Source organism: Podarcis erhardii, assembly GCF_964252035.2.
Source record: "Podarcis erhardii genome assembly, chromosome: 11".
NCBI lineage: Eukaryota > Metazoa > Chordata > Lepidosauria > Squamata > Lacertidae > Podarcis > Podarcis erhardii.
In genome coordinates, this window is record NC_138501.1 from 45,018,542 (window position 1) to 45,042,155 (window position 23,614).

Genomic DNA, 23,614 nt, shown 5'->3' on the forward strand with positions numbered 1-23,614 from the left:
ATGGAAGATCTTTTAATTTTGGTCCTCTTGGTTTCTTAATTTGCCAATCCTATATTCAGTTCTCCACATTGCTGCAGCAATTTGTAAACTTTTTAAAAACTAAACCTTGCCAAAATTCTTCAGCATTTTACTGTAAGCTTATTACACATTCATGTATGCATTTTTTGACTAATGTACACACTAATACAGTGTACTTTTGTACTTCATTTTTATGCACACTTTTACCTAATAAATAATTTTTTGTAAGCATTGTTTGAATGGAGAACTGGATCACAAAACTGGGTAAGTACAAAATTTGAAGGACAGTTGTTTCAGTTCTTGTAATGTTTTGGAAAATGCAAATTAGATATGTGCATTGCACTGAATTCTGCCCCCATCCCTACCTGTGAGTATGTTGCATTGAACCCAATGGGCCTTACTTCCGAGTTGAATTGCACTGTTCATACACTGGGAAAATCTGTTTGGATAAGGCAGTGGAATGGTGGCAAACACATGGATACTTCCTAGAATAGCAATCTCATGTGTGGTTTGTGCTATAAAATTCCACACAGTCAAAAGAAGTTTCTCTTCGTTCTGACCCCAAAGTACCACCTCTGACAGCTCAACAAGCCAGCAGAAGAATGGCAGAAGGGTTTCTGGAGCTGCGTAGGATTTCCATATGCCAACCAAAGTTCCTATACCATTAAAAAATTTTGTAACACAAAGCTAGTTCACATTTCGCTCTTATGGCTGTTAGCAAGTCTGCATTGAGAACATCTGGTTGCTTCAAAGATCAAAGTACAGTCGTAATTCGGAAGTCAAAAGGAGTCTGTTCTGGAAGTCCGTTCAACTTCTGAAATGTTTGGAAACCAAAGCGGGGCTTCTGATTGGCTGCAGGAAGCTCCTGCAGCCAATTGGATGCCATGGAAGCCCCGTCGGATGTTCGGCTTCCAAAAGAACATTCAAAAACCGGAACACTCACTTCCAGTTTTTGATCGTTCGGGAGCCATAACGTTTGACTTGCAAGGAGTTTGGGAGCTGAGGTATGACTGTACACACAGTTCTGGCAGAACAGTAGTCAAAAGTATGTATAGGATAAAGTTAAAATGAAACAATACATGAATGCAGACTTTGAGTGGATGAAGGGTTTGGACAAAGTTGCACGAAATTCAGATGAGCGCTACAAAGGCTGACAACAGTGCCTGGAGGAGAATAATTGTTGCAATGCTAAGGATAGCCAGGTTGCGTTTAAATATTGGGAATGTTTCGTATCTTAATGGGACTTCCAGAAGAAGAAAACTTATCTTTTTAACCTTATATAGAAAAGAGACTCACCACCCGCTTTTCCCGGAAGTCAATTCCTACTGTGGTGATGAATTTGGGGTTGAACTTGTTGTCCGTGTATCTGTACAGGAACGTGGTCTTCCCAACCCCAGAATCCCCGAGGGCAAGGAGTTTGATCAGATAGTCATAGTCCCCATCAGTCATAGTGCTGACCTTGATGAACCTGCAAAACAGGGACAGAAAGAGAGGGGGGAAGATCGGAATGAATACAACAAGAAAAACCAGAGACACAAAAACTGGAAGCATCCTGAGTTCTACAGCAAGTTTAACCCTCTTTCCCACTTAGCCGAAGCTTAGAAATTATCCAGCTATGCTTTCTGCACTGTGCCTTCCTTTACTGAACCATGAGCCAGGGAGTATGTATTAGAACCAAACTTTTAAGACTCTCCCCTACCACGCCCATCAGCATTTTTTCAATTAGAGCTCTTAAGACAATAAGATTTTATTCACTGTTCCTCATGAGTTTCATTACACTGTTTTATTGCTGCAGTGGATTTCTTGTGGCTGTTGTCAGAGCTGTATTTCAGCTTGGGAGGGGGATGTTTTGGTTATTATACTGTGTTTAATCTGAAAGCTGCCTTGAGTATGCCTTTGGGCTGTAATTGTGCGACAGATACCAAAATAAATGAATGCATAAAAATTATGTTGGCACCAACATTAATCACAGTGTAGGCTAACTAGGGTACCTTTTAACCAGTACCTGAAGGTTTAATGCTGGTTTTGGAGCCCGGCTAAAGGGGAGCCCACATTATGCTTCCCTCAAATGTGGCCACAAGGAGAGAATTTCTTCCCAAATGGCCGTCCTCTTTGGTTCACCGATCACAGCTCAGATAGAAAATTGCAAAAGGAATCTGATCGATCTCATAGTTTGTTTTCTAACATACTTTTATCCACACTCATGCTCTTGGAAAGGGACCAGAGCAGTCTATCAAATGCAGGAAGCCCAGGCAGTTTTAAGCAGTGGGGGAGAAGAGTCACACTGCCCAACCTCTGCTGATGGAAGGGAAAGACTGCCCAGTGAATTGCCCTTTTGAGATTAATACTCCTTTGCATCTGATCTCTTTCTTTGCAGATAACGCATCGAGTAGAAATCATCCAACAACTCCCTTATTGCTTTTTGATGTCTGAAAGCGGTTTGCAAAAGGGAGAAGTCCAGTGTGCATACTTAGGCCCTGAATATAGGGGGTTCACTGCTCCAAGATGTAGCAATGGCAAGTGGCTTACATGATTTTATTTTTAAGGATTAGAGAATCATGGTGAACAACACTTTCAGGGGTTATATATTTGTCCATGCTACCTAAATGGAACCTTCATGTTCAGTATATCTCCAAGAACATGGGTAGGCAAACTAAGGCCCGGGGGCTGGATGTGGCCCAATCACCTTCTAAATCCAATCAACAGACGGTCCTGGAATCAGCATATATATATATATATTTTTAAATGATATTTATTAAAGTTTTGAGTAAACACATATAGACACAAAGAACAATAAAAACATAAACCAACCAACAAACAAACAAATCAAAAACAAGTATAAATTCAAACCTTATTTTCTAAACCTAATTTCACCGACCTCCTCACACCTCCCCCTTCTGTATTCTAATCTCATTTATCTTATCAGCAAATCCATTCCCATTTTTCCCATAGTTTTTATTAATTCTATTCTTTTTCCTTAATCAACGCCCCTGCAAACCACTAATTTTTAAACCCATATCTTTTTAGCCTTCATTAATTTTATAATGTTTATTAAGATAGTCTTTGAATTTCTTCCAATCTTCTTCCACTGTCTCTTTGTCCTGGTCTCGGATTCTGCCAGTCATCTCTGCCAGTCCCATGTATTCTGTCATCTTCATCTGCCATTCTTCCAGAGTGGGTAGATCTGGTGTCTTCCAATACTTTGCGATAAGAATCCTTGCTGCTGTAGTAGCATACATAAAAAAAGTTCTGTCCTTCTTTAACACCACATGGCTTACCATACCCAGGAGAAAGGCCTCTGGTTTCTTCAGGAAGGTATATTTAAATACCTTTTTCATTTCATTATATATCATTTCCCAGAAAGCCTTAATCCTTGGGCATGTCCACCAGAGGTGAAAAAATGTACCTTCATTTTCTTTACATTTCCAACATTTGTTATCTGATAAGTGGTAAATTTTTGCAAGCTTGACTGGGGTCATGTACCACCTATAGATCATTTTCATAATATTCTCTCTCAAGGCATTACATGCCGTGAATTTCATACCGGTGGTCCACAACCTTTCCCAGTCAGCAAACATAATGTTATGACCAATATCTTGTGCCCACTTAATCATAGCTGATTTAACTGTTTCGTCCTGTGTATTCCATTTCAACAGCAAGTTATACATTTTTGACAAATTCTTAGTTTTGGATTCTAACAACTCTGTTTCCAGTTTTGATTTTTCCACCTGGAAGCCAATTTTCCTGTCCAACTTATAGACCTCCAATATTTGATAATAATGAAGCCAGTCTCGCACTTTATCTTTTAGGTTCTCAAAACTCTGCAATTTCCACTTATCGCCCTCCTGCTCTAAAATTTCACAATATTTTGGCCATTTAGCCTCCATATTAAGTTTTTCCAAAGCTTTTGCCTCCATTGGTGACAGCCACCTTGGAGTTTTGTTCTCCAGCAAGTCTTTGTATTTAATCCAGACATTATACAATGCTTTCCTGACGATATGGTTTTTAAAACCTTTATGAACCTTAACCTTGTCATACCACAAATATGCATGCCACCCAAAGAAATTGTTAAATCCTTCCGGAATCAGCGTATTTTTACATGAGTAGCATGTGCCCTTTTATTTAAAATGCATCTCTGGGTTATTTGTGGGGCCTGCCTGGTGTTTTTACATGAGTAGAATGTGTCCTTTTATTTAAAATGCATCTCTGGGTTATTTGTGGGGCATAGAAATTCATTCCCCCCCCCCATATAGTCCTGCCCCCCACAAGGTCTGAGGGATGGTGGATCGGCCCCCTGCTGAAAAAGTTTGCTGGCCCCTGTCCAAGAACATCAGGACCTATGGACAAGCAACAGAGAAGGGCTGTTGCCTTCATGCCCTGTTTTGGGTGTGTCTGTTTGTAACAGACAAGTGCAGGCATAGGCAAACTCGGCCCTCTGGGTGTTTTGGGACTACAACTCCCATCATCTCTGACCACTGGTCTTGTTAGCTAGGGATGATGGGAGTTGTAGTCCCAAAACACCTGGAGGGCTGAGTTTGCCTATGCCTGGACAAATGGTACCTGACCAACAAAATGTTGCAGACTCCTGCTCAGTGCTGCAGCCAGCCATGCCTTCTTTCAAGACATTCCATTCTACCATCTTCCATTTTATATCCATACCTCTCAAACTCAGCATTTTGTAGCCACTGAACATGCTCAGTTCTCATTGGGCGATTATTAAGTTTTTATCTCCTTGCCCCCCCCCCCAAGATTCCACCCCCACTTCTGCAAATATTGCGTTTCCCCTGAGCAGATTCTACCCCTTTGTTTCTCAGTAGCCTTTATTTGGGCTGCATCACTGTCACAATTCAGCACCAGAGTTATTTATTATTGTCTATGACAGAATCAGACTCTCGAATAGCTGAATACACTGACCGGGTTCACAAACCACACTGGCTTTGTGCAATTATCTAATTATTCAACTCTTTTCCATGCCCCTCAAGCTGAAGTTGAAAAATTCAGAATGGTCTTGTGTTCTGGAAAGGAATTTAAAGTGTCATCACAGAACGAATGATGCGTCTTCTGACATCACACAAGGCACTTACGATTTTTAAATAACCGGAAGACTTGACAATCTCCCTCTTGACAAAGAAAGGTGAGTCCACTCAAACATTCTAGACAGATTGTGGGAAAGGTCACTGAGCAAATTCTGCCCACTGAAATATTGGGTTTATTCCCATCTGAAAACCAATGGTAATTTCTGATTTCTGGTTCTGCAGAAACAAGTTATGCTAATCTCAGCTTGCACTTCAAATAAAGAGGCTGAGCTGCTGGAGGCTTCATCACATTACCTATTCAGACAGTAAAGTCTGACATCCTTGCCTTGCATGAAGTACCCTCAGCCAGATATTTGCACCTACGGCTTTTGTGCCTAGTTAGTTTTAATCAACTGACTTCCTTCGCTAAGCCTGAAACTAATTACAAGCCTGTGAGGCCCCAGTGAAACCCTGCCTCTCCCCACCCAGGATCATCACATCCTTTGCTAGTGGAGTCCCTATGGTCCTTTCGGAATTGTAATCCAATTCGAGACATGTTCTGAACAACTTTATTACTTTTGTCCCTGACAGCTCATTCATCTTGCTGTTCCCTCTGCTTAAGAAAAAAATGGATTGAATTTTGCACAGATTATGTAACACACACACAGTCCGCCACCAACATATGGTGTGGAAAGGAATAGTCTTCTTCCCAAAACACTGCATATAAACAGACGGAGGTAATAAAATTGTAATGGCGCATGGGGGGAAAGCTACCAGGAGCAATCTTCTCAGGAGACAGAATTCTCTTCTCTTTTTCTGTGGGCTAGGTGTTTTCATTACAATGTAATAAACAGAACCATAAGCTTGTGGCACTGAAGTCATCTTAGGTCTTCATGCACAAACTTTTGGGGAGCAGGTAGGGTGTGTGTGTGTGTGAGAGAGAGAGAGAGAGAGAGACAGACAGACAGAGAGAGAGAGAGAGAGAGAGAGAGAGAGAAAGAGAGAATACCTTATTTTTCGCCCTATAGGACGCACCGTCCCATAAGGCACACCTAGTTTTTTGGGGGGGAAATAAAGGGGAAAATTTTTATTTCCCCCCCCAGCCCCCAGAACAGGCAGCTCTCTGCAAGCCGTGGGAGCCCAGCGCTGGGCTCCCGCTGCTTGCGGAGAGGTGCGCGAAGCCTGGACGTGCTGAGCTCAGCACACACAGTCTTCAGCATGCAGGCAACTCTCCACTGCTTGCGGAGAGGTGTGCGAAGCCTGGAGAGCGAGAGGGGTCGGTGCGCACTGACCCCTCTCGCTCTCCAGGCTTCAGCGAAAGCCTGTATTCGCCCCATAGGACGCACACACATTTCCCCTTCATTTTTGGAGGGGAAAAAGTGCGTCCTATAGGGCGAAAAATACAGTATCTGGAATTCATGATGCTCAGAGAAATGCTAGATGGGATTCTGATACAGGGAAAGAACCCAAGATAAGGTAAGGTTTATCAAGTTTAGCTTCCCACTGAAAAAGCCCTGAAGCCATTCACAACCAAGTAAAAAAGCCACAGTAATAAAATCACATAAATATTATTAAAAACAGATTTAACAGTACAGTAATATATCATTAGGTAAAGGTAAAGGGACCCCTGACCGTTAGGGCCAGTAGTGGACGAGTCTGGGGTTGTGGCGCTCATCTCGCTTTACTGACTGAGGGAGCCAGTGTACAGCTTCCGGGTCATGACTAAGCCGCTTCTGGCAAATCAGAGCAGCACACAGAAACGCTGTTTACCTTCCCGCCAGAGCAGTACCTATTCATCTACTTGCACTTTGACGTGCTTTCGAAGTGCTAGGTGAGCAGGAGCTGGGACCGAGCAACGGGAGCTCACCCCATCATGGGGATTCAAACCGCCGACCTTCTGATCAGCAAACCCTAGGCTCTGTGGTTTAGACCACAGCGCCACCGTGACCCCATAATATATCATGCCTGCTCTCTTGCTGGCACTCTCCAAACGTCCCTTGAAAGGGGCATACAGATGTTGTAAAATCAATAAAAATTATTAAAAAAAAAAAATGAAAGGGGCATACAGAGAAGGAAGGGTCTCAGATGATATCCAAGGTCTTGGCAAGTTCATATGGGAAAATGTGGAGTTTTAGTTATAGTGGCATACTCTCCACATGCCCCTGTCTCCCAGGGACAGTCGTGGAATTACAAAAGCCATCCCAGCTTTTGATTTGATCCCAGTATGTCCCTAGATGCCCCGCCAGTGCTGCCACTGCCAAGCTGGAATTGGGGGAGGGGGCAAATGAGGAAAAATAAACAAAGCTGCCCCCTGCCCTCACCACCTTTCCTGCTCTGGATGCAGGTGGTTGGCAAAGCTTTAGATACGGCGGTTGCTCCACCACAGCACTGCTCTCAGTCTTAATGCTAAACAAGCAGTTTTAAGAAGGATCTAAACACAAGCACTGGGTCATTTCATCCCCAAGGGGCTGAACCCCCATTAATACTAAAACCTACTATAACAGCTTTATTGTGCTAACAGCACTGTGCGGATTCAGCTATGAAGGTAGGGGATCAAGAGTTTTCAGCATGAGTTAGCATGAGTGCTTGAGGAACAGCAGAAATAAGTCCATAGTAAACAAAAGTTTGGCATGAATGCAAGTTGAGCTAGTAACCTCCGAGACCCACTTGCGCCCAACAAATGCCCTCTCCCAAAAGTAATTCCATGCTCCCTTCAACTCACCCCCACAGTTTACCTTGGTGCTCTATATTCCAAGCAATATCCTCCCCTCCAACCACAAACCCCCAAAATGGTTCATTGCACACAAATAGACACTACAAATAAAAACGCTTCTTCAAAACTATGTAACGTCAGAGTTCCAGCGTTGGAGTTATGCCTTCTCAACTTTCTTAAACACCTGCAATATTTGCACCTGAAAAAGGAAGCCAACATATTTTAAAAGGTAGCAATACTTAGAAACCCAGCAGTATGTGAATTATTTAATCTGCCAACAGTGAAATGTCTTTAGAAAACAGGTCATTCAACTATCACATCCTGTTCATTTTCCTTGTCAGCTGTGCAAGCAACAGTTTTTTCATACAGGGCAACTAGGCTCCACATTTAGAGGCTGGTTAGGAAAAAATAAATGCTCTTTCGCAGGTGGGCAGCTCAGCAGAGCAGCGAGAAACAAAGCCAGGAAAAACTGTGTTGTCCTCTAATCTCCTGAAACATATTCTTAAGAAAGGTGGGAATTTCACAGAAGTTTGTTAACTATTGATCACATACCTGTGGCCTTTTATTCCTTTTTATTACAAATATTGAGTGCAGCACAGCCATTTCCCTTCTTGAAATGATGTTCCTGACAGCTTAGTGTTTAGTGTTACATGCATGGATACCAGTGAGCCTTCCTAGAGCCTTGCTATTTGCAGCTGTGCTGCAGTAAAAGTTTGTAAGATCTGGCTTCTAGACTGAAGTGAACCAGAGGCTCCTCAGTATGTCCAAACTTGGAGGAACCATGGTTGTTTTAAAATGATTTTTTGTTCAAACAATTGCTTATGGTCCTGGCTTGTTCACTAACCATACAGTGGTACCTCGTGTTACGGACGGGATCCGTTCCAGAGGCCCGTCCGTAACGTGAAAAGCCCGCAACTTGAAGCGTCGCGTCTGCACAGGCGTGCGGCACAATTTGGTGCTTCTGTGCACGTGCAAAGTGCGATTTAGCGCTTTTGCGCATGCGGCGAAACCCGGAAGTAACCCATTCCGGTACTTCCGGGTTGCCGTGGGACGCAATACGAAAACATGCAACCTGAAGCAGATGTAACATGAGGTATGACCATACTTTAAATCAGGCTTCCTCAACCTCGGCCCTCCAGCTGTTTTGAGACTACAATTCCCATCATCCCTGACCACTGGTCTTGCTAGCTAGGGATCATGGGAGTTGTAGGCCAAAAACATCTGGAGGGCTGAGGTTGAGGAAGCCTGCTTTAAATTAACCAGGGTTCCCAGGGTCTGAATATAATGGGGAATTCCCTTTGCATTCTCTATGAAGGAATGGGTGTGTAGTTTGGGGTGTGTGTGTGTGTGTGTGTGTATGTGTGTGTATGTACTGCTTGAACGATCAGTCACTGTCACTTGAGGCCCATTTAGCCTTGCCAGCTAGAAGTGCCTGTGCTCAGGTTTGATCTGGTGCACAAACTACTGCCTTTGTATACAGGGGTGACCTGGCCATGGTCCCCACACCTTGGCAGCCTCCAAGCTGGACTACTGTAATGTGGGGCTGCCCTTGAAGAAGGTCCACAAATTGCAACTACTGTAGTGCAAAATGCGGCAGCCAGAGTGCTTACATGTTGCAAAAAATGTTTGTGTCAGCAGAATTGTCTACAAAGGTGTGTCTGTCAGGAGAAACTCACACAAAAATGCTTATGAATTTTAATGCACAAATGTTTAAAAGCACAAACTGATGCAGGAAAAATGGAGAACCAAACGTACGATTGTAAAAATGAGAAACTGAGAAAACCCAAAATTGTCCGATTTGCCCATCCCCAGTTGCAAATACGTTTTTTTCTATTTAGCTGTTGCCTGAGGGTTTTCTGCCCTCTCTTCCCTGCCAAGTTTCTAGTAAGATATTAATAATCCACCAGGGTCCAGATCTATTCCCATGTATTTTAGCATTTTCAAAACCTGCATGGTAGCTACATGAATCATACCTGTCATAGACTCCCATAAAGCAGTCATGTCTTTTAATAATTACACAGCCCATTCTGTCAACTGTGAGCGACGGAACCGGGTAACCGTGGCTACAGACTATAAAATCATTGTTTAGGTAATGCACTACCCACCCAGTGCAGAAAAACTAGGCATTTGCCAATGGCAAGAGCATTTGCTACTGAATCCCTGCTTAAGACATGGCTGTTAGTAGATCTCCATTCACACAACAGCAAGCAGAAGGAGAAAAGATGCAAAGCCTAACGGCTCGGGAGTTGCTACTAAGGATCACACTGAAAGTAAATCAAAGCCATGAAAGCAGCTCCCAAGAGGGAGGGTTATATTGGAATTAAGATAGGCTGTGCAGAAACTCAAAACTACAATAAAATCAATCACGCTTGCTGTCACAACCTGAATAATTTAAATGTCTTTTTACAAGCATTTAAGTCACAAACAGACCCATTCTTCTCGGTGGCAGGTGAATAATCAGAAACACTGGTGTTAATTTCAAGGATGCCTCCTTTCTCCTCTCTGACTTTAGTAGCGGAACAGGCAGAAATTCAACAAACTCAGCTTCCTGGCCATACTGCATCGTCACAGTGGCAAAACCGTCATTTGGTGAAGCTAGGTAGGCCGCTGAATAGCTCAGTTGCTAGAGCATGAGGCTCTTAATCTCAGGGTTGTGGGTTTGAGTCCCACGTTGGACGAAAGATTCCTGCATTGCAGGGGGTTGAACTAGATGGCCTTCATGGTCCCTTCCAACTCTATGATTTCATGATTCTACCAGTAAACATCCATCCCCAAGGTGACTAGATACAAAGGAGGAAATCAGGGTTTTTCATGGCTTTAACAAGTGGATGAAGAACCTGCCATGATTCCACCAAGATCTTTCCCAGCTCTGCTGAGATGATTTTAACTGGAGAAAACAAGGAGTAAACCTGGGACCGTCCGTCCACAAAACATGTGCTCTCCCACTGAATTGTGACTCCTAAGGACTGTAGCTTGGTAGCAAAGCATCTGCTTTGCATGCAGAAGGTCTCAGGTTCAATTTCCAGCATCTCTAGGTGGGAAAAACTCGTTGTCCAAACCCTGGAAGAGCTACTGTTAGACACTGCAGACAACAGGGAGCTAGATGGCCAATGGCAGCTCCAAATCTTCCTATTCTAGCAATTATGAACATTCTCAAAGTGATATCCAAGTTTGCTCACGTTTTTCTGACAACATTCTTCCATAACTGCTAGGTTACAGACAAGATATTCCAAAGGCACGGTTTCCAAAGCAAATAGTGATGGCCTTCTCCTGTTGTGTTTCTTCCTTTAAACATCTATTTTAAAAACCAAGGATGATACGGCACAATCAACATTCCAATATGGAGAAACACCATGCATGTGGGAGCTTGGATTGAAGAGGAAAACACAATCTCATATCACCAAGCCTTACTTGCATTGGGACAATGGGCTCTGTCTTTCAGTTTTTCCAACTCAGTCACATGGGAGAACAACTAATAAACAAATATGGAAGACTGCATAGATTGACTGAATTTGAAATTCTGTTACTGAAAATTAACCAAAATAAATTAATAACTAATGTTCACGCAATTCTTTCTGAAATTAAACTTACTCATACACAGCCCACATATAGCATTAAATGGGTGACAGACTTGATAAAATTAAATTCTAATATCCAACAAGAGAAATGGGTTTGGTTGTTTAATAACATTCCCAGATCTCTACTCTCAAAAAGAATTTCTTCAAGACAATCTTTCTCATTGTTATTCCTCATAGACTAACCAGACTATATAAAATAAATATGCTCTGATGGAGATGTGGATCATTAAGAGTAGATTATTAGCATATCTTCTGGCAGTGTAAAAAAAGTTATGGAACAGCTTATTTGAGATGGTATGAGAAAACACTGTTTACAACTTGCCACACACTCTCAAAACAGCTCATCTTTGCGGTCTGAGATTGGAGGAGAGTCCAACAGACCTAGATGTGATTGCAACTCTTCCAGAGACAGCCAGAATTTGCATTGCTAAATGCTGGAAGACCAAAGCAACTCCCCAACTGAAAGACTGGGTAGGGAAAGGACGCACCTCTCTCTCTACTGGTTTCCCGTGCATCTCTGTGTGTTTAGTATTTAATTATGCTAGTGTAGTTTCTAAGGAATGGGGTAGGGTGCTGGAATGTGTGGTCACATCTAGTGAAATGTGCCATTTTCTTCCCATTTGCTTCCAACTTGTTATTGTTTGGACCCCCCTCCCGCCACAAAAAAGTGCTAAGATGTCTGAACTATATGACAATAAAAAGTGTTAATTTGAGCTTAAAGGGGGGGGGGAGCCAGGAAGAACCTTGGGCACCTAAAAAAACGAACAAATTTATTATGGCATCAGGTTTTGTGGCATATAGTCCACTTTCAGGCATAGAATGCTATGCTCAGTTGGCAGATGTGCATATATGCACCTAGGTGAAGTGAAGTAGGGAATGTAAACAGTGCAAAAGAAGAAAGAATATGAAATATAAAAATCGATGAAAGCCACAGGAACCCTGCTTGGGGATGACACTCTTAACTGAGCCATTCATGCTGTCTGCAGTCACCCAGGCCTATCGCTTAGATTGCTAAAGGAACAAAAAGGCATGTTTTGGCTTTTATGGACATCAGGACCGCAGAACAAGCATGGCAGAGACATGGAAATTGATGGAGCAGATCAGTTCTAAGACTCAAAGCTGCAGGAACCTCCAACTAGATTGAATATTACAAGTTTGGGAAAGGGGAGAAATGCCTCCCCTTTGCTTTTATCCTCCTGCATTGCATCTCCTTCGCGAAGTCTAGGAAAGAACAAATGCTTCATTTGAAACTAGTGATGTGCCCACAAAAATGCAGTTAGAAAGATGAGCCAGCTTCCTTTAGCATATGTCAAGATATTGAGACCTTCCTTGTCAAGGTGTTAAACCCGCAGCTGCTTCTGCAAGTTTTTAGAGCCTAATCGGTGGCGAGAGTGAAAAATACTAAGCGTCTCTCACGCAGAGAAAGGTGGGGAAAGGGAGTTTCCTTTTGGCGAGGCTGAAATCAGGAGTTAGGATGAGTTACCTTTCCTGCTTCTCTTTCTGGTCCTCCCCTTCACAGCCTTCTGCCAGCGCAGCACACTTGCACAGAGGAAAAGGGCACTCAACTCAAGTGCTGTATTTTGCATTAGCAAGAAATTATCACCGTCTGTGGATGGTATCTCAACAAAAAACCCCAAAGAGTTAATCTTGTTATCTGGGAGGCAGGAAGTGAATGTTGACTTCCTGCATCAGTGCAAACACACAATGACGCATTGTCTGACACGCCATGTTCCCTTTGAGACCTTACTTGAATTATATGTATTTTCAACTCCCTCTTCAAGGTGCAAGGAGCAATTCCCTTGGCAGAAACTATGTATGGAATTGGAAGGATGGCTAGTGGGGGAGAAAGAGAGGCAATGCTTCCCACCATTGCAAGATGCCTGTCTGTTTGATTATTCGGGTTGCCATTTTCTGAACCTTTTCCAGCTCTACGCTATACTTGTTGAGGTGAGGAAACCAGAACTGTACATGGTATTTCAAAATGGTCTCACCACAGGTTTGTATAACGGGCATTATGATGTTGGTCACTTTATTTTCAATCCCTTTCCCAACCATCCCAGACATGGAATTCACCTTTTTCACAGCTGCCGCACACTGGATTGGCATATTAATCAAATTATCCTTTACAACCCCCAAGCTTGCTCAGTTACAGGAACCTGCCTTGTAGTCATTGCCAGTTAGGAATCCTTCCTCTTGTGTGCATCAGTTTAAATTTGAGTTGCATTTATCTTTTTACTACACATTCATCCAGTTTGGAGAGATCATTTTGGAGCGTCTCAAAATCAAACTTTTTGATTTAACCACCTAGAACAATTTGATACTGTCATTACCCCTGGCTTTCTCACAACTTAACTCCTAATTTTACACCACTTATAAGCAAGTTAAAAAGCACATCCCAATACCAATCTTTATAGAATCATAGAATCATAGAGTTGGAAGAGACCACAAGGGCCATCGAGTCCAACCCCCTGCCAAGCAGGAAACACCATCAGAGCACTCCTGACATATGGTTGTCAAGCCTCTGCTTAAAGACCTCCAAAGAAGGAGACTCTACCACACTCCTTGGCAGCAAATTCCACTGTCGAACAGCTCTTACTGTCAGGAAGTTCTTCCTAATGTTTAGGTGGAATCTTCTTTCTTGCAGTTTGGATCCATTGCTCCGTGTCCGCTTCTCTGGAGCAGCAGAAAACAACCTTTCTCCCTCTTCTATGTGACATCCTTTTATATATTTGAACATGGCTATCATATCACCCCTTAACCTCCTCTTCTCCAGGCTAAATAGGGACTCTGCCTTCTATATTCTCTACACTGAGAACTGCCCATTTATTCATACTCTCTGCTTCCTATTTCTTAAACAGTTCCAGATCCACAGGAGAACCTCTCCTCTTATTCCAGGACTGGTAAGCTTACTCAGGAACATTTGGCGAGACACTTCTAGTCTAAGAACATACGGTTGATTGGATCAGCTATAAGCTTGCTGACACTCTCAAAGAACTCTAATTGCTTAATGAGTCAGGTCTTACTCTTGCAGCAGCTCTGCTGGCTCTGCTTCTGAAGGACTGGTTATTCCATGCACTTGGCGATTCCATCCTTAATAATGCCTTCCACCAGTTTTCCCAAAATAGATGTTAAGTAAATAGCTCATAATTTCCAGGATCACCCCTTGATCCCTCTTCAAGAATTTGGCCACTTTCCAGTCCACCCAAATGAATGCTGATCTTAGGGATAAGTTACATATTTGGGTTAGAAGACAAACAATTTCGCATCTGAGTTCTTTAAGAACTGTCAGGTGTTTCCAATCTGGACTCAGTCATTTGTCAGTAGTCGGTCCATAAGCCTAGAACTCCATCTCTTACCACCATTATCTGCCTCAGTTCCTCAGACTCCCTTCCCGAGAAAAATTGCTCAGTTACAGGAACCTGCCTTGCATCTTCCACGGTGAAGAAAATAATTCATTCACCTTCCCTGAAATCTCCTTAGTCTCCAGTAGCACACCTTTGACTCCCTTGTCATCCAAGGCTCCTCAATTTTTCAAAGCATTCTTTACTGTCTTCTTGCATTTCTTTTGTGAAAGTTTATGCTCCTCTTTGTCTTCTTCATTTAGACAAAGATGCCTTCTTGCCTCTGGTGATCTATCTCTTATTTTCTACAACAAAGCTGGAAATTTGTGGCCTTCCAGATGGTGTAGGACTAAAGCTCCTCTGATCCTTGGCTTGTGCAGATAGGATCCAACATCTGAGGAGCCACAGTTTCCCATCCCTATTCCATAGGCTTCCATAGGCCACATTCTCAGAATTTCTTTCATGAGTGAAGGGGCTCTGGATAGCATTTTCTAAAGAAGGAATCTCATATTTTTAATGGTTTTAATGCTGAGCTGCCTGAGTTTAAGCTTTCAAGAAAACTCTGGAACTAAGTGAAGAAACCGCTGTGATGCAAACTTAAAACAGAGGAAGAAAATACTCATTTTTTTCTTAGAAGACTTCCCCTACTGCTGCTAAAACCTTTATCTCCCCTGACCCTTAACTTCCTGGAGCAACATTCCTGCCTCCTCACTGCTTTATGATCTTGTTCACCCCCATTCTCAAGTCATAGCTTTCTCCCTCTCACTTGACTTATATAGATTTAAACGTTAAATGCATTCATTTCGGGGCTGTTGTTCCTCATTTCCATGACTACCAGTGACAAGAGACTTGGGATCCCCCAAACCCATCCTTTATTCCTTCCCCAGCCATTTAAACAATAAGCTACAGCTAACTCAGCCTACCTTATTAATAAGCAGGACTCAGGTAACAGGCAAAGTGGAAATGCAGGTTCCGTGGAAGCAGAAGGAACTGCTATTTTGTGACTCAGCAGGAAGGACCCCACCTCTGGCACAATCGGCTCCACCTTAAAATGCTGAACCTTTCTGACGGGTCTGCTAGTCCACTAAACCAGTGAGCAATTCACCTTAAGGCAAAAAAAATAGCCCTACTTACAAACAAAACCACCCTGATTCCCACCCCCAACCCAAACTAAATCCAGATGTGTCTTCAGAATGGCTCAACAAGCGTGTAGATTGGAGGTCAAACCATCTCTGGAACATTACTCAAAAACAGGCATAGGATTTGGACACATGTTGACCCACAGCTTGACTGTGGGAGGCAACACAGGTTTAGAAGTGGCAAGTGGGAAATGGCTGTGATTCACTTCTTCATCTTTGACCATTGTGTAGGGCTCTCATACGTCCTGGAGTTCAAAGCCGGAAATGATGTCCGAAATGTGGCGCTTTGTCCTGGATCTTAGGCAAGTCAACCACGTTTTTTGGGCATCATTGTGTTGCATGCCCAAAGGAGTCAACTGGCACCTAGGGAACATGCATGATTATGTCCTCTTTTTCTCTCTCTGTCTGTCCACCTTATCCTTTTTTGTCACCATCTACAAAATGAACATGGGACAAGGGGAGATAACAGGCTGCATTGGGGGGAACCTGCAATTTCTCACCGGAGTGAGACCCTGTTTCTCCATGGGAGAACAGCATAGCTTTCCCCCTCCTGGATCCTTTCTGCCATCACCAACCAACCAGCGCACCTATCCCCACCCTCATCTCAGACCTATTTGTTTGCTTGGCACTAACACCACAGGTTAAGAAAAGGAAAAGAAGATTGCAGTGCTTTAAGAGCTTGGAAGTAAAGAGTTAAGGTCCACTGTGGGAAGACAGACATAAAATGAGGAACCGGCACAGCTACTGACTAGAAGCACAATGCAGGAGCTAACTACATGCTCACACCTTAATATTATTTTTTTTGCCCAGAAGTAAAGCAACTTCAGAAACTTAGACCAGAGAAGTGATGGGAACACTGAACCCTTTCTCCATCTGTTTCCCTGCTCCCATATGGCTGGTGGCTCAAAGCATGAGTTTGCAAGAGTAAGACCAAAGGGCAAGAGGTTTGCCCACCGACACAGCTACAATCCATCTTTATGGTCACCTTTCAAATTAACATTCCTGCCATTTGTTTGCCAATATCCTACAATGTGGCTGTTACGTGTAGTGTGTGCCTTGGCGTGTCTGCCTCCAGAGTTTCTGTATCTTGTGAGGGAGGGTGCATACCTGGGCTTTAAATAGGCGCCGACTACGCCCTGAAGCAGATTTTACAGGAGGCACAAACTATCCTAGTGTGTCACAGGAGGCAGGTACAATCGCTATCCATCATGAGAACTGCTCCTTATTATTGTGCAAACTTTCTCAAGGTCAAGGCCGAGATGGGCATGCAAACACAGCTGTGTGCAAAACCTCTTGCACAGCTTCTTCAAGCACCAGAGGTTTTTTCTTTTCTTTAAGGGGAGAATGACTCAGTCAAAGTTTAAAGGGCTTTTAAGGCCCAAACTAAGCATGTGGGGCAACTGCGTATGTGTGCGTGCTATATTACATATACAGTGGTACCTCGGGTTACATACGCTTCAGGTTACAGAGTCTGTTAACCCAGAAATAGTACCTCGGGCTAAGAACTTTGCTTCAGGATGAGAACAGAAATCGTGCTCCGGCGGTGTGGCAGCAGCAGGAGGCCACATTAGCTAAAGTGGTGCTTCAGGTTAAGAACAGTTTCAGGTTAAGAACTGACCTCCAGAACGAATTAAGTACTTAACCCAAGGTACCCTTGTATTTGCCTCATTCACATATAAAGTAAGGATGGGTGCTCCTCTTTATAATAAAATGTTGACGATGCAGAGGAAGGGAGGGAAATTCATAGCTCTCCCCTGCCTTACCCTGTTGTACTTCCTAACATTAAAAAAATTTCTCCTGCCCCGACTCCAATACTGGAAATGAACCAGGCAGGACGAAAACTACTTACAGTTTACGGAGCTCAATGAGATTAGGCAAGGAGGGGCATGTTTCTTCCCACTCTCCCATTTACTCAGTTAAGTGTAAAGAGTAGACCCCCCCTTCCCCAGTTTCATGTGCTTTCCACCTCAAGTTTGACCCTTACTTTCATTTTTTAGACGGCCAAACAAGACATAGAGTTAATTGTGCGAGTGCAATCAACACACATAAAACATATTATGCAAATAACAGCTGAGAGGAAGCAGGGATGGGATAAAGAGAAGTTTAATTCCTTATCTCGCTTTTGCGGTCCAGAAAGAAAACCTCATTTCTACAGCTGCAACACGCACTGCCATCCTGCTTGAAGGTTACACATTAACTTCTGACATGAATTGTGGCTTGTGTGTGTGTAGATGTTTTGCTGTGTGGCATCAGAACCTACTTGCATTTGCAAGAAACACTTATCTGATTTCTGAAACCTGAACCAGCGGCATCTGGTGCTTGTTGGGGCTGCTAGGGCAGAAGGCAAGGAGGTCAACACTAGGTGGCAGCAGAGTCAATGCCAGGCAGAGATGCCTCCTGCAAGCTTTGTCTCCCTCCTTCTCCTTCCCGCAGGTCAGTTCTACATGGCCAGTACTGAGACTGAAGGAAGCAGACAGGCAATGCTACCACCACCTGGACTGATTGTAAAGGAGCTGGCTAATGGCAGATCAAGGCTGGCATGGCATTGCCTCATTCACTCTAGTGGACCAACCTCCATTGTTTCAAATGAACATCTAACTTATGCCCACAGAACCATATCTGAAAGACCATCTCGATCTCCATCGTTCACTGAGGTCCAGCTCTGAGGGCCTTCTGGCAGTTCCCTCACTGCGAGAAGTGAGGTTACAGGGAACCAGGCAAAGGGCCTTCTCGGTAGTGGCGCCCGCCCTGTGGAACACCCTCCCATCAACTGTCAAGGAAATAAACACCTATCTGGCTTTTAGAAGACATCTGAAGGCAGCCCTGTTTCGGGAAGTTTTTAATGTTTGATGTTTTATTGTTTTTAATATTCTGTTGGGAGCTGCCCCAGAGTGGCTGGGGAAACCCAGCCAGATGGGCGGAGTATAGATAATAAATTATTATTATTATATAGCTTCAGAGAGGTGATTTTTGCCAGAACAGCAGAAAGGAGAGAGTTAAACTTTCCCTCCCCCACCCCTCCCAGTCCTGAGGCTGCTCAGGTTTCCCCACCACACACACACAGCTGCTATTTGCAAAGCAAAAATGTATGCATTAACCACATTCATTTACGCTATATAATTCAGTAACCAAACATGTCAGCATTCACACAATTAATGTCACCTCTGGTTTGCAGAGTTGGGATCCAGCACTCAGGCCCTGTCCCAGGACACCCCATTTCAGGGCCTTCTGTGGGTTGGCACCAATGAGTATGCTGCTTGTGTCACTTCCACTTGCTGATATATTCAGCTGGTAGAAACAGGAAACTCCACAGCCGTGAAGGCCTGCAGAACAGAAGGATACTTCCACCCCATCCATACACATACATATGCACAGATCTTGGCACAAAAGGGGTTTTGTTTGTATAGCCCAAAGTACTTTCTTAAACCTTACAGTCAATACGAGTCTTTAGGCAGGATTTTTTGCCAAGCGTAAATGAACAGAGTTTTACACTATGGGTAAAGTTCTGAATAAAGAATGAAATAACTTCTATAGCCAGACATCCTGAGCTGCCGTTGCTTCACACTGCACTGTAACTTTCAGGTGAGAGATAACTGTGTGCTCTGATCATTTACAGAAAGGCTGGGAACACGTAGCCTTCCAGATGTTGTTGGACTCTGAACTTCAAGCCATCCACAGTTTCGGTTGTCTCATGATTTCAAGTCATGATTCTGAGAGGGTGGTGTGCTGTTGTTTTTTGTCCTTCTGCTTTCCCTTTGAAAATCCAGTTTGCTGTTGAACCAGAACATCAACTGGGTTTTCTGTGGATTGTTGAAATTCAGCAGTAAACAGCAGGTTTTCTTGGGGAACGTGGCAAGACAAAATAAAAACAAAATTTTCTCAGACTCGAAATCACAGGGCAAATGAAACTGTGGTTGGGCCCCAGCAAGCATGGTCAATCATCAGGGAGTATGACACTTTTGTAGTCCAGTAACACCTGGAGTGTCACAGGTTCCAAACCTGCTTTACATTCTTGGGCTTCCAAACACAACTCTCTTTCATCTCTATTCTGTTTTTTGTCTTTCCAGCTCCTTACATAAAGGTAATTTAATACCTTTAGCAAGTCGTTCAGTAGGAAGTCTCTGATCCAGTTCACACCCTCCCAAGCAACACGCAAGCGTAGCTACAGGCTATATTTTCCTTTCACTTCGGTGCTTCACTTTGTTATCTCAGAGGTTTCTAGCCCCTGAAATACATCCGCTTACTGCAGCTGTTCCCCTACGTGGGAGAAAAAAGAAGTGTGTTCTCAGGCACACCATGAGCAGATGCTAAATCCACCTCTTATCTCTTTGTTACTCCAGTTTTTGAAAGGCGGAATGGGAGAGGTTTGACCTTGCTCCCTCAGATAAGTCTGCCAATAATGGCAGCCCACTTCTTTTGTCTTTGATAACTTCGTGGGAGCTAATCGAGAACTGAACCCATCCAGAACCCTGTCGTGGTTCCACTTCTTGGCTGCTATTACAACAGGACTTGGTCAATAGTTGAAGGACGTCAGGAAATGGTTTTTATGTAAGTGACTAGTTAAGAGCATGTCAGGGAGAAGAGGCATTCAAGAATACTTATTCCCTCCCATCTGCATTCTGCCAGGGGATGGGGAGAAAGATTCACCTCTCCACACTCCTGCGTTTGCAAATCATAATCCTATTGCTTCTCTGCTGCAGATCCTGAAGCAAACTTTCGAGGGCAGAGGAGGGTTACCAGCTACCCCTCCCATGAGGTCTCTGTTGCTGTGGCCGGCCAGTATCCATAGAAGAGAACAGGTTTTCTGCTGCAGCAATGCTCTCTCTAAGTGCAGCACTTTATTCCCCGCCTCCCAATAATGAATGGCAATCATGCACTTATGTAAATGTAAGAATGTAAAGGGACTGCGCTCAAGCCCCCACCACTGGCATGGGGGAGAAAACTGTTTTGTGGACCTCAGCCATTAAGAATCAAGCCTGTTTGATTCCATCTCATATTCTGTTTCTTGGTCACACTTGTGTGTGACATTATGTTGGGATTTTATCTCTCTCTCTCTCTCTCTCTCTCCAGTGGTGCCTCGCAAGACGAAATTAATCCATTCCGCGAGTCTCTTCGTCTTGCGGTTTTTTCGTCTTGCAAAGCACGGCTATTAGCGGCTTAGTGGCTATTAACGGTTTAGCAGCTATTAACGGCTTAGCGGCTTTAAGAAAAAGGAAACAAACTCGCAAGAACTCGCAAAATGTTTCGTCTTGTGAAGCAAGCCCATAGGGAAATTCGTCTTGCGGAACGACTCAAAAAACGGAAAACTCTTTCGTCTTGCACGTTTTTTGTCTTGCGAGGCATTCGTCTTGCGAGGTACCACTGTATATATATATGTCTGTCTATCTATCTATCTATCTATCTATCTATCTATCTATCTGTCATCTATCTCCTGGATCATGCTTTCAGTTCGTAATAGACACCAGTCTTTAATAAAAACAAAGAGGGTGCCAGGTTATGCACCATGTTCCATAAAACATTTATTTAAAATTTAAGTATGTATCTTCTGAACAAATATGCCTTAAGTACTTCTAGTTTCATTGCTTTGGTAGTCATGCATGTCAGCATCAGAAACGTCAAAATATAATTTCCACTGGTGCTCTGCCTCTACTACATTAATAGGAAGATTTTATTGATTTGTCAAAATACTGCCTGGTCTAGAGAACACATGTTCCACACAGCTACTGCTAATGTTATGTACTGTGCAACCTTATAAGTCAGCTCCACAATTTGTTTTCCAAGTCAAGTTGAAATTTGGAACTCATTTATGCAAAATATAGCAGGTTAAAAATTTTAATGGTTAATAGTTAACTATTGTTATGGTGATATACTATATCCTTAGTTTCTTTGTTTTTTCTATTTTGTCTATTTCTTCATGTGTTTTTTTATAAAAAAACACACTTTTGTATGTGTTGCTGAATAAATAAATAAATAAGTTGCTTCCTCCGCCAATCTTCTCATAAGTTTCAGAGGCAAAAAATCACGGACACGGCTGATTTCTACAGAAGGAAACTCCAAACATGATATTTGTTCCACTTTAATCACTGTTGTGAGCTTCAAGGTATGGCAAGGTATGTGAAATCAATGTTTCAAAACCCTATTCTGAAGTGGCAAGAAGATGTGTCCTTAGACTACAGCACAGTTATGGGATGGAGACATGCTGGTGTGGTTGGAGGGGCCGGCTGAAGATCTCACTGTTCCAGGTGCCCATAAAAACCCCCTAGCTGAGGAGGCTTTTAAAAAAGAAATGGACAACTTCACAGAGATTAGGTCTATCTGGAACAGAGGTGATGAGCCTCAGCCCCCGAGGTCCAAATGCAGCCCTGGGAATCTCTACTTTGGCAACCACCCCAGGCCACATACCCTGCCCAGCCACAACCTCACTTCCCAGGACACACCCATCAGTAGGTCTTGCTTCACATTTACCTTGACTCTTTCAGCCTGGCTGGACGGTGTCTCTGAACTCTGATAATGACTCTTGCTTACCTGGTTAGAGGATTAAGGTGTAGGGGTGGGTGGGTGTGTAGATCAGGCTTCCTCAAACTCGCTCTCCACATGTTTTGAGACTACAGTTCCCATCATCCCTGACCACTGGTCCTGCTAGCTAGGGATCATGGGAGTTATAGGCCAAAAACGTCTGGAGGGGCGAGGTTGAGGAAGCCTGGTGTAGATAGTACCCTAATACACAAGGTAAAATTTACATTCATTGCTCTGCCTCGGGTCCTGCCCACCACCAACATGTGGCTTCTGGAAGCTTGACCAGAAAGGAATGTGGTGTTCAGGCTGTTAAAGGTCCAACCCCAGCCCTGGATCCAAAACCACCCAAGTCTAGAAGTACCGTATTTTTTGCACCACAACACTCACTTTTTTCCTCCTAGAAAGTAAGGGGAAATGTCTGTGCGTGTTATGGAGCGAATGCCTGCGGGTGGCGGGGGGATCTACTGCAGTCGTGAGCAGAGGATCCATGGTTCCCCTTCCTTCCCTCCTCCGTGGTTACAAAGCATGGATCCACATGGATCCTCAGGATTTTTGCATTGGGCTACTCCAAACTCACTGTCAGATCACATGTCTGTGGCCACAGCATGAACCACAAAAATCATATATCCACTATTTCGTTTAGAATATTTTTTTTCTTGTTTTCCTCCTCTAAAAACTACGTGCGTGTTATGGTCTGGTGCATGTTATAGAGCAAAAAATATGGTAATTTATCAGATAACCAGGGGCAGTTGCTGCCTTCATGTCTGGTTTGTGAGCTACGCAGAGTCACTTGGTTGGCATCTATGGCAAACAGGATGCTGAACTAGATGAGCCCTTGATTCGATCCAGCAGAACTATTTCATGTCAGAGATGGAGACCATGATGCCCTCCAGATGGTCTTAGACTCCAACTTCCTTCAGCTCCAATGGTTGGGGAGGATGGGAGTTGTAGTCTAACAACATCTGAAAGATCACAGTTTGCCCATCCATGGTTTATGCTCTTCAATCTATGAAGTTATGAAAGTTATGGTTGGGGACAGGTTAATTTGGAGCATGTTTTCCTCCCTAGGTTGTCCTCTTCTGTCACCTGACCTAGGGCACATGTGGCCATGATTCACCTTTATGGGTCCAGATTGGGGCTCCAAATGGGAGAGGCAAAAGCATGACCTCAGTGTAGGGGCAGGGGATAAATTCAGTTCAGTACACGTTTAAAAGTGAATCTATCCAATTCACACTGAGAACTACTGAAATGCAGCCATCCTTCGAAATTCGCACTTGTCCAAATCTTGTGATAC

The 23,614-nt window shown here is 43.4% G+C and overlaps 1 protein-coding gene across 5 annotated transcripts in view; it reads right to left on the reverse strand.

Moving 5' to 3' along the window:
• The window catches only part of RAB27B (RAB27B, member RAS oncogene family), a 111,640-nt gene that overhangs the window by 12,708 nt on the left and 75,318 nt on the right, over positions 1–23,614 (reverse strand). For 3 of the 5 annotated variants that reach the window (XM_081881708.1, XM_081881709.1, XM_081881711.1), the window contains one exon: positions 1,315–1,487. In XM_081881708.1, the coding sequence (XP_081737834.1) occupies positions 1,315–1,467 (153 nt within the window). In that variant the 5' untranslated portion in view covers positions 1,468–1,487. The remainder of the gene's footprint in view (positions 1–1,314; positions 1,488–23,614) is intronic. The other 2 variants (XM_081881710.1, XM_081881707.1) reach the window with 2 other exon arrangements.